Genomic DNA, 11,555 nt, shown 5'->3' on the forward strand with positions numbered 1-11,555 from the left:
CTAGTTAAGGGAACCAATCAGAAGGCTGCAATACTCACAAAGCCCGCCTCCCCGACTCCATTGGCTGTTAGATGTAAGTGGGTGGGGCTTGGTCAGGCAGTTAACCTGTGAGCTGAAGGGGGCGTGGCCCATCCCTTTTTTTAAAAAAGCATGACAAAGTGCGCCAATCAGAGCTCAGTGTTCCTGAACGCATCACAGAAAGAGGTGGAAACAGAGCAGGTGTGTTTAAAGACAGGGCAAAGTGTGGGCATTTCAAGCTCTGGAACGCATGCTGTGGTATTTGAACACATCGCGCCTCCCGTCATTCAGTCCCCCTAAAATCCCCCCTCAAGCTCCCGCAGGGGGCGTCGCTGCTATGCTTCAGGAAGAAGAGGAGGGGAAAAAACATGCAATACTTCTTCCATGCGAGTCTGGTGGGCCCTGAACGCAGCACGAGGCCTTCATGTCTGATCAAAACTCCACAAACCTGCAGAGGTCTGATAAACGTCCCCCTGCCCTAACAAAGGTCCCTGAACGCACCGCGTGAGAACATCTGATAAAGTTCTCCTGCAGAGAAATTCCAGGCCCTAACAAGGTCCCTGAACACACCACAGTCAGTGAATTCAGGAACCAGTTTGAGCCCCGCCGAGGTTCCTGAACGCACCAAACATGATGTGTTCAGGAACCTAGTTAAAGAATCAATTTTTAGTTAGTAAATTCCAGTAACTTACGTTTAGCAGAAAATTATTTCTGGGAAAATATTTTGGCGTTCATCAGAAGTCTTCTCAGCTATAAGTTAAAGTCAAATCCACTTTAAACAAACAAAATAGATTACTGTGAATACTCTAATAACTCAACTTTATGAAGTAAACGACTTGCAATCCCACCTACAGTATATTTACTGTGTTCATCACGACACATTTCTTTTTAAGTGACTGTAAGTCACAAAATGAGCTTCTTTAAAATACTTCCATGGATGAGAAACACTAATTATTTGTAATGGCACTTGATGTGAAGCAGTGTGAAAATACTCGTAATGAAAGTAAAGATATTTTGTTGAAGGACCGCACTTCTGGTAGTTTGATCTGACTATTGACGACTTCACCGTCAAATGACGGAGAGAAGTCACGACGTTACTGTAAAATACTCAATAAAGTCTCTGCAGGAGAGCGGAGCCTGTCAGGCAGCAGGGGGCGCTCTGATTGGACGGGGGTCTGCAGGTGGGCGGAGCCTGTCAGGCAGCAGGGGGCGCTCTGGAACTGGACCTGGACCTGTGAGTGGGCAGTGACTGGAACGACCCGCGGACCCCCGGAGACACACGATGAGGAGGGAGAAACTCTGCGCTCTGATTGGACAGAGCGGGACGGCGGGCGGGCGCGTCGCGGTGACGGATGACGGGTGGAGTTCTACATGGCTTAAAGCTTGGGAGTCTGTCTCCGTCGGGACGAGGACGATGATGGACATGAAGAGTAGCTGTGCTCGCCTCGCGGGCCTTTTTTGCATAAAATGTAAATCGTCCTCAAACAAGCCCCTCCCCCTCGCCGCCGCCCTCCCTCAGAGAAAACTTGTCCCAATATTTTTTTTAAGCTTTTTTTTTCTTTGTTTTTGTTGTTGTTGTTGTTGCTGTCATCGTCATGGCGATCGTTGTGGTTGTTGTCGTCGTCGTGGTGGTGGTGGCTGTCGGACAGAGTTCGCTGCCTCCTCCTGCTCCTGCGGGGGGCGCTGCAGGCTACGAGCCGTCGCGCTCTGTGAGCTCGTCCTCCTCCTGCTCCTCCTGCTGCTCGCGCTGCGCCCGCTCCACGCTCTGCGCACGCCTCTCGCTGTTCAGGGTCGGACTCCGCGACGACTTCAGCAGCTTCTCCTCCAGCTCGTGCAGCGACGGCTCCTTGTACATGCACACTGCAGGGGCAAGAGGGGGGGGGGTCAGTACCACTGCAGGGGCAAGAGGGGGGGGGGGTCAGTACCACTGCAGGGGCAAGAGGGGGGGGGTCAGTACCACTGCAGGGGCAAGAGGGGGGGTCAGTACCACTGCAGGGGCAAGAGGGGGGGGGTCAGTACCACTGCAGGGGCAAGAGGGGGGGGGGGTCAGTACCACTGCAGGGGCAAGAGGGGGGGGGTCAGTACCACTGCAGGGGCAAGAGGGGGGGTCAGTACCACTGCAGGGGCAAGGGGGGGGGGTCAGTACCACTGCAGGGGCAAGAGGGGGGGGGGTCAGTACCACTGCGGGGGCAAGAGGGGGGGGGTCAGTACCACTGCAGGGGCAAGAGGGGGGGTCAGTACCACTGCAGGGGCAAGGGGGGGGTCAGTACCACTGCAGAGGCAAGAGGGGGGTCAGTACCACTGCAGGGGCAAGAGGGGGGGTCAGTACCACTGCAGAGGCAAGAGGGGGGTCAATACCACTGCAGGGGCAAGGGGGGGGGTCAGTACCACTGCAGGGGCAAGAGGGGGGTCAATACCACTGCAGGGGCAAGAGGGGGGGTCAGTACCACTGCAGAGGCAAGAGGGGGGTCAGTACCACTGCAGGGGCAAGGGGGGGGGTCAGTACCACTGCAGGGGCAAGGGGGGGGGTCAGTACCACTGCAGGGGCAAGAGGGGGGTCAGTACCACTGCAGAGGCAAGAGGGGGGTCAATACCACTGCAGGGGCAAGGGGGGGGTCAGTACCACTGCAGGGGCAAGAGGGGGGGTCAGTACCACTGCAGGGTCAAGGGGGGAGGGGGGTCAATACCACTGCAGGGGCAAGGGGGGGTCAGTACCACTGCAGGGGCAAGAGGGGGGGTCAGTACCACTGCAGAGGCAAGAGGGGGGTCAGTACCACTGCAGGGGCAAGGGGGGGTCAATACCACTGCAGGGGCAAGAGGGGGGGTCAGTACCACTGCAGAGGCAAGAGGGGGGTCAATACCACTGCAGGGGCAAGAGGGGGGGTCAGTACCACTGCAGAGGCAAGAGGGGGGTCAGTACCACTGCAGGGGCAAGAGGGGGGGTCAGTACCACCGCAGACATGGGACACAGAGTATAGTGAGCAGAGTGTCTCACCCTCGATGGGTCTGGGGACGAAGTGTGAGCAGGGCTTGGTCTTCTTCACCCGGTTGCCCTTCATCACGATGCCGTCCTTGTTCAGGCCGAGGAACCAGGCCCGGCCCGACTCGTGCTGCCGGTACAACGTGGACGAGTAGATGACGTAGTAGTTCTCGAACACCGACTCCTTGAACTTACACTCAGCTGTGAACACATCCTGACACACACACACACACACACACAGGGAGAGCTGTCCTGACAGTGTTTGCAGGGAGAACTCGGAGGAGCAGCAGGGCGTGGAACCGTCTTACCGATGTGTAGAGGAACCCTTCGGCGTTCATGGCGGCGTAAAGTCCAGCTTTCACTCCCTGGATGGCCACGACCCTCAGACCCACCGGGATCAGGTTGAAGAGGGCTGAGGGCAGAGGAGGGGCCTTGTGTCAGTCTGGAGGGGAAGCAGGGCTCTGATACGGGGAGGGGGGGCATGGGGAGGCATGGGAGACACACCCCCCCACCCCGATCGATGCTGAACTGCTGGATATTTTCTCACATTGTTTTCTCTTTGATTTGATTCAATCAGAGTAATGTTGAAGAGATGATGATACATCCATCATCAGGATGGATGGATGGATGATGGATGGTTGATAGATGGATGGATGAGTAAATGGGTAGATGATGGAAGGGTAGATGGATGAATGGATGGATGGATGGGTATATGATGGGTGGGTGGATGGATGAATGCATAGATAGATGATGGATGGATGGATGGATGGATGGATGGATGGATGGATGGATGGATGATGTGATTTGATTTGATTTTTTTGGATCCCATTAGCATGGCAATGCCAAAGCTATTCTTCCTGGGTCCACACAACATCCCCACAATGTGTCGATGCAGCCGCACCATCTACAAAACAATCCATATACAAAAGCAACACAAAACAAAAAACACCAAACAACACACAACACAACAATACACAAACAAAACAAGCCCGCTCCCAGGTCAGCAGAGGTACACAATATTCACACATAGATCTACACACATCATGTATATTGGTCACACAAAACTCAAATTTCTTTTGCCCTTTCTGATTACACCCAACGCCGTTGAAGCAAAAACCCTGATTTAACAATTAAAATTTAAATCAGACTTGACAGTCTCCCATTCATAACTGTTCATGTCCAGAACCATTTCTGTTGCAAAGCTGCATTTTAAACCATACTTGTAATTCCAACTGACCCATGTGAAGTCTCTATGATACACAGATGATTTTTGACTAACTTCCTTAAAATTATTTTGCTGTTTTGCTGTAATCTTACCACAGTTCCTCTTGATAAAAATGTGACTACAGTTACTCCAGACTGTAATCTGATTACAGTTACTGCTAACTACAATCTGACTAGAGCCAGCCCTGGCTGTAATCAGATTACAGCGATGGCGTTACAGCCGTGTCTCCTGCAGACTCACTGTTGTCGCTGTTCTCGTCTTTGTTCCCGCCGATGGTTCCATCAGGAAGCATCTGCAGGAAGAAGCCCTGCTCGCTGAACAGACGCGTCACGATGCCCTTCAGCTGCGGCTCTGCAACACACACACACACACACACACACACACACACACACACACACACACACACACACACAAAGTTACATTTCAGAATAAATTGTTGCAGGTGTTCTGTAATTGTCAGGGTTCTCCAGGTTGTCCAACAATGGATATTTAAATAACACACACACACACACACACACACACACACACACACACACACACACACACCTTCAGAAGTGTGTGTGTGTGTGTGTGTGTGTGTGTGTGTGTGTGTGTGTCAACACGCTTCAGGAAGTGATGTGGGCCAGAAGATCGCAGAAATAGACCAGAAGACAGACACACTAATGTGGAGCAGGCTGCTGTGCCACTTATCCACCCTTCCATTCATCCACCCAGCCATCCATCTACACATCCATCCATCCATCCATCCATCCATCCATCCATCCATCCATCCTTGTTGATCTACTGAGCATGTGCAGAGCAGCTCTTCACTCTGGCCGTGGTGTGATCCGGGACCAGTAGCAGCGTTTCTGTCGTCTACTCAGGACGGATCCTGAGCCTTTCTGGAAAGTCTTGTGTTTTTCCAGCCGTTTCCACGGCGACAGAGTCACAGCGATTTCCAGAAGTTCTGTTTTCAGCAGCGTCAGGCGCCGCAGACTGAGAAGAAGACACGTCACGTCGATCCAGGATGTTTTGACTGAACCTGAGCGTGAAGCTGACGCCTGGCCGACTGCGTGTGTGTGTGTGTGTGTGTGTGTGTGTGAAGAGCAGCTGTGAGTTTCTCACTTCAGGTGGAGACACCTGGTCACACGCTGCAGGATCACAGCAGAGCTGTGACGACAGCCCAGCAGGGGGGGTCAGCGTTCACTCTGAGGCTGGCTTCATTCACCTCAGACTCATTCAGGGCTCTGTGTGATTAGTTTGTTTTGTTTACGGAGCTCGAGGTCACTGAAGACACTCCCACTCTGTCTCCATGGAGAATGGGAGATGGAAAAACTCCAATCAGACTTCAAAATGACAAATTTTGAAGTCTGATTGGACTGAGTTGTGCACTGTAACCAATATGAGTCTCAGATTCAGTCTCCACTTTGTGCTGGAGCCCGGTTCGAGCCCCGGCTGTGTTAGGAAGGCCATCCAGCTGAAGCTGGCTTCCAGCGACCGATGACCGTGAGCACAAGCCTTGAAAAAGAGGGAGTGAAGGTGCCGCGATGGAGACGACGCGACAGGAACAACGATGCGACAGAGATGACGCGACGAAGACCACGTCATGAAAACGACGCCCAAGACTTCGCGACATCAGCTCTTGTTTTCAGTTTCAACCCCTGACTGTATATAAAAGATGGGCGGAGCTAACGTGACGTCCCCCACAGCATTCTGAATTCCCATTTTGCTTATTTGAACAGGACGTCTCCATATTGAATGTTTGAAACCAGATGTAAATGTGACTGGTTCAGCCTGTCACATGACCGCATCACGTTTCCAGAGGAGGCGCTGAGATTGGTTGATAAATTTGAACTCCTAAAGTCAAATCAACAGATGACTGTCATGAAAATCAGAGTCTGGTCGAGACGACACAGTTGATGAAACTAGCGATGGAGACCAGAACATGCTCTGAAACCGGGAGGTTTATGTGTTTATATGCACCCTGATAATCAGCATTTTTGAGTGGGTTCCAGTGAGACCCGGGCTCTTTTTGAAACCAACATCATCTCCCCCTGCTGGTACTTCACTGGTATTACAGCTTTCCTGCACTTCAGCGTCATCTTCATGCTTTACCAGCGGAGGCTGGTTGAACACGACACTCTGAGGATGTTTTCCTGAAACGTTTTACTGAAGCATATCAACTGAGTTCTACATCATCTTCACTATGATATCTTCATCAATCATCATCAGCATCTTCTTCTTCATCATCATGATCATCATCGTCTTCATCACAGTGATGCTTTGGATCATCGCGTTTATTAAAGATTCTTTCAGACTCAGTGAATCTTTTCCTTCGCTGCACTTCTTTATTCATTTATTTATTTTTTTCAGGACACAAACAGGAGACTAAAAGGTTCTTCTGTTCTGCTGAGAAGTGAAAGTTGTTCCTCGGGGAGACGCCGTCTGTCGACATCCCGCGCTCGCAGGCTGGAATCACACTCCCGGTGTTTCATCAAATATTCAACGTCTTTGATGAAAATTATGCAATCTTTAATCCAGCTGCTGGCAGCGCTTCAGTTCTGCCTGCTTTTAGACGGAGGAGCTCTTTTATTTACATAACCTCCAGCCACAGAGCGACTCGAGCACCACACACCAGGAAACAGCCGCAGAACCCAGAAGAACCTCAGAACCCGGCTGCTCCGCGACACTCACTGGAAGACACTTCGCTTCGCTTTCTGACAGATTCCTCAACTTCAAACAACGTCACTAAATGCGTTGACTTCAGACTTGAGACGTTAGCACACTCCTATTGATCAGCTATGAAGGAAGAAGCTTATTTTCAGCTCATTTGAAACTTTTTCAGTGCTAAAGACTGGGTCTTCACCCTACCCCTGTTCTTGTCATGGTATGTATGTGCACTTTGTAAAAGGTAACTACTTGTTGCTTTCATATACTACCATGGAGAAAGAATAAATGAAATGAAATGAAATGAAAGTGGATCAGTGCTGAGAAGCTAAGCTACCGTTAGCAAGTAACATGTCACCAACAAATTCAAGTCTTAAGTGCAATGCTAGCCACCAGCTAACTCTAGACATGTAGCCACCAGCTAATACTAAACATGTAGCCAGCAGCTAACTCTAAACATGTAGCCACTAAACATGTAACTACAAAACCTCAAAAGAATTAGATAACTTTCCATGCTGGGTCCTACGACTACGTTTCTCATTTGAGCGTGAAGGAAAACATGTTAACATGATCATGTCCTACTAAAACCCACTGTCCACACCGCATGAAATATTTAGAATATTCTATAAATCCTGCAAGTTTCATTCCCATTACTGCACAACTGAAGGATGGACACTGTGGCTCCGTCAGAGGAGCAGTTTGGCCTCCATCCTCCGTCCCCACACATCAAGGATCACAGATGTTCTGCAGGTGTGAGGAGGAGAGCAGGGGAGGTCCTGCCGACACAGAGGAAGAGTCTGCTGACGGTGAGTTAAAAGTGGGAGTTCCTCCATGTGAAGCAGCTGGAGTTAATGGTGCCCCGGTGGCTCCTGCTTGTCCTCCTCCATCCAGCAGGAGGTGCTAGTGGCAGACCCCATCTTGCTTTCGTTACTCACCTGGTTTCCGCCGGACGGGCCGTTTCTTCCCGCTGCAGAAGCGGACTTTGCTGAAGACGCTGAAGATGTGGCGCTCGCACAGAGAGCGGGGGTCCTTGCTGGGACTGGAGCGCCGCTTGTTGGTGGCGACCTTGTCGCTGTTGGTCTCGCGGGCCTGACGCTTCTGTCGGATCAGCGAGCTGGCGATGGCCGCCGCCATTGTCCCCGACAAGAGGGAGGGAAACGCGTCCGAGCTTCAGTTCGGAGAGGGACAGGACATGCCGGCGGGGGGACGGCAAAGTCCACCGAGGCTTCCTCCTACAGGAGACTCATGGGGTCCAGCAGGAAGCAGAACCTGAGACCCGGGCTGAGGAGGAGTGATGACAGGAAACTCTGCAGAGCTGGACGAGAGTCGTCACTGAACGAGCTGAGAAAGCAGCAGATTCCTCACGTTTCAGAGCATGTTCAGATCAGGCAGGTCACATCCAACGACGAATCCAAACGAGGTTTCCTCAAACACCCGAGACGAGTTGAAGACCCCGTCAGAAGAACACTAGGAGCGCCTGGAGGTTCTGCCGACTGCGGAGAAACGGAGCGCTGGTCCATGGCTTCACGGCAGCTTCAGGAGATAAAAGCATCGCAGCAGAGGCGGAGAGAGTCTTTCTTCAGGAGAAACCCTGAATAATTCATTCGGTTTTGTTCTGAATCGATGGGTTTTCACTCAGCTGCTCCGAGCACGTGGCTGCAGGGGCTGCTGGGATTTCCACCTTCGTGCGTCGGTGATGAGACCGCGAGCGGAGCGACTCCGACCGCATCCTCACGCCTCCCGCTGCATTCCGGCACCAGACCGTCCACCGAGAAACCGGAGCGACGGAGCAGAGAAGATCCACCGAGAGGCTCCGGACGACTGACTGCAGCTTCAGCGCTGCTGCTGCTGCTCCTCCTCCTCCTCCTCCTCCTCCTCCTCCTCACTCAGCCCGAGAGAGAGTGGTGGAGAGATGGGAGGTGGAGGTGTGGAAGAAGCTCCTAAAAATATTCTGCCTGATGTTTCATGTTGTTCCCACATCGCAGCGTCTGCACGACTCACAGAGCCGCCCTCCTCTCGCCTGTTTGAACCACAGAGCTTCAGCACCAGCAGGAGGCGCCGTTCAACACCATGAAGACACCAGAGCATGAAACCCGACAGCGTCAGGGTGGATGTAGTCATCTGGTAAACCACGGCAGAGCATCACCAGACTCCCCTAACCAACCAGAACTCCGAAAAACCAACACCGAATGAACCAGAGCTCTACTGACCAACCAGAACTCTACTAACCAACACTGTACGAACCAGAGCTCTACTAACCAACACCGTACGAACCAGAGCTCTAAACACAACACCGTACGAACCAGAGCTCTAAACACAACACCGTACGAACCAGAACTCTAAACACAGCACCGTACGAACCAAAGCTCTACTAACCAACACCGTATGGACCAAAACTCCACTAACCAACACCGTACGAACCAGAGTTCTACTAACCAACACTGTACAAAACAGAGCTCTACTAACCAACGCCGTACGAACCAGAACTCTACTAACCAACACCGTACGAACCAGAGCTCTACTAACCAACACTCTACGAACCAGAGCTCTACTAACCAACACCGTACGAACCAGAACTCTAAACACAGCACCGTACGAACCAGAGCTCTACTAACCAACACCGTAGGAACCAGAACTCTAAACACAGCACCGTACGAACCAGAGCTCTACTAACCAACACCGTACGAACCAGAGCTCTACTAACCAACACCGTATGAACCAAAACTCCACTAACCAACAACGTACGAACCAGAGCTCTACTAACCAACACCATACGAACCAGAGCTCTAAACACAACACCGTATGAACCAGAGCTCTAAACACAGCACCGTACGAACCAGAGCTCTAAACACAGCACCGTACGAACCAGAGCTCTGTTAACCAACCAGAACTAAGAAAAACCAACACCGTATGAACCAAAACTCCACTAACCAACACCGTACAAACCAGAGCTCTAAACACAACACCGTACGAACCAGAGCTCTACTAACCAACACCGTACGAACCAGAGCTCTATTAAACAACCAGAACTAAGAAAAACCAACACCATATGAACCAGAGCTCTACTAACCAACACCGTACGAACCAGAGCTCTACTAACCAACACCGTACGAACCAGAGCTCTACTAACCAACACCGTACGAACCAGAGCTCTACTAACCAACCAAAACTCTACTAACCAATCAGAAGTCCTCCAACCAACACCGTATGAACCAGAACTCCATGAACCTGCTCTATATGAACTAAAACTTCACTATCCAACACCGTGCAAACCAGAACTCCTGAATTAAGACTGTGTATACCAGAACTCCTCTAACCAACCGGAACTCAATTAATCAATACAATACAAACCAGAACTCCACTAACCAACACCGTACAAACCGGAGCTCCAGAATCAAGAATCAACACTGTATATGCCAGAACTCCTTTAACCAGCCAGAACTATACTAACCAACACTATATGAACCTGAACTTTACTAATCAAAACCAGAACTATCTCTGCCTGATGAGTGTTGGATGTTTTCAGGAAATACTTTCCACACTTTGCTCTGGGACCCGAGTTGGCGGCACGTGTCAGTGAACGCACCGCGGCGCTGAATGTAGGCCTGAAGTCCCAGCAGAAAAACTGGGTCAGCGCCGTAAATGACTAACGTTTATTTGTGTCCTCGAACCTGCTCGCTGGGACCGAGGTAGAGGAGCACCTCATCTTCATCACTGCCCCCACCTGTGTGACACCACTAAATCCACCTGCCCCCAACACACACACACACACACACACACACACAGACGCGCACAGGAGATGCCCAGGATGTGCTGATTAATGAGGTCTGATAGGTTTAATATCTGAGAGCGAAGGACAGGAAATCCACCGAGACAGCAGATCCATTGATCCCACCGTGTGTGCGTGTGTGTGTGTGTGTGTGTGTGTGTGTGTGTGTGTGTGTGTGTGTGTGTGTGTGTGTGTGTGTGTGTGTGTGTGTGTGTGTGTGTGCTTGAGAGTTCAGGTATGTTTCCTGATCAATAGACAAAGTGCTTCATCAGAGGGCAGCAGAAAGTCAGAGGTTACTTGAACGGCAGCGAACACATCATGTCAACAACAGCAGAAGACACGTACTTTTATTTTCATCTGATTTAAATCTGTTGATTTGATGACATTCATTACTATTTAGTTCATTTTGAAATAATCAGATTTTATCTGATCCTTTTTTTCACTTTTATCAAGGAAATAAAAAAATAAAATGAAATGGAGAACTAAATCAGTAATTAATAAATACTATGAATAATGATTTACCCTGAAAAAATATTTGGCTTTTTAATTAAATGCATTTCTTGAAGTTATCTCGCCGGTTTAGTGGTTAAGTCACATTATAGAAACAATCGGATCATATTATATTTAACATGTGGATCCAGATCAAAGCTGGTGTGAACAGGTTTTGGAGCTAAATTGAAATAATCAATTACCTGTTGAACGATTTGTTCCATTTGAGCTCAGAAAGCATGTTTTTGAAGAACCAAACAGGCCGTTTGTCCTGGAGACACACTGACACCTGCTGGACGAGAAGAGAAGTGTGTATTTCTGTGTGTGTGTGTGTGTGTGTGTGTGTGTGTGTGTGTGTGTGTGTGTGTGTAAGTGTGTGTACGTGTGTTAAATCTTTGATGCTGAATATCTATTTCAGGATGTTAAGC

At 50.2% G+C, this 11,555-nt stretch overlaps 1 protein-coding gene across 3 annotated transcripts in view; it reads right to left on the bottom strand.

The window, feature by feature from the left end:
* Positions 1-1,647: 1,647 nt before the first annotated feature.
* Positions 1,648-11,555, bottom strand: part of LOC115400124 (fibroblast growth factor 12-like) — an 18,633-nt gene continuing 8,725 nt past the window's right edge. The window contains exons 1-5 of one of the 3 annotated variants that reach the window (XM_030107795.1): positions 7,805-8,018; positions 4,464-4,574; positions 3,307-3,410; positions 3,014-3,212; positions 1,648-1,878 (exon numbers count right to left, since the gene is read on the bottom strand). In XM_030107795.1, the coding sequence (XP_029963655.1) occupies positions 1,709-1,878; positions 3,014-3,212; positions 3,307-3,410; positions 4,464-4,574; positions 7,805-8,003 (783 nt within the window). In that variant the 5' untranslated portion in view covers positions 8,004-8,018 and the 3' untranslated portion in view covers positions 1,648-1,708. Of the gene's footprint in view, positions 1,879-3,013; positions 3,213-3,306; positions 3,411-4,463; positions 4,575-7,804; positions 8,019-11,555 lie in introns of those variants that run through there. The other 2 variants (XM_030107793.1, XM_030107794.1) reach the window with 2 other exon arrangements.

This window comes from Salarias fasciatus, chromosome 14 (assembly GCF_902148845.1).
Source record: "Salarias fasciatus chromosome 14, fSalaFa1.1, whole genome shotgun sequence".
Lineage (NCBI taxonomy): Eukaryota > Metazoa > Chordata > Actinopteri > Blenniiformes > Blenniidae > Salarias > Salarias fasciatus.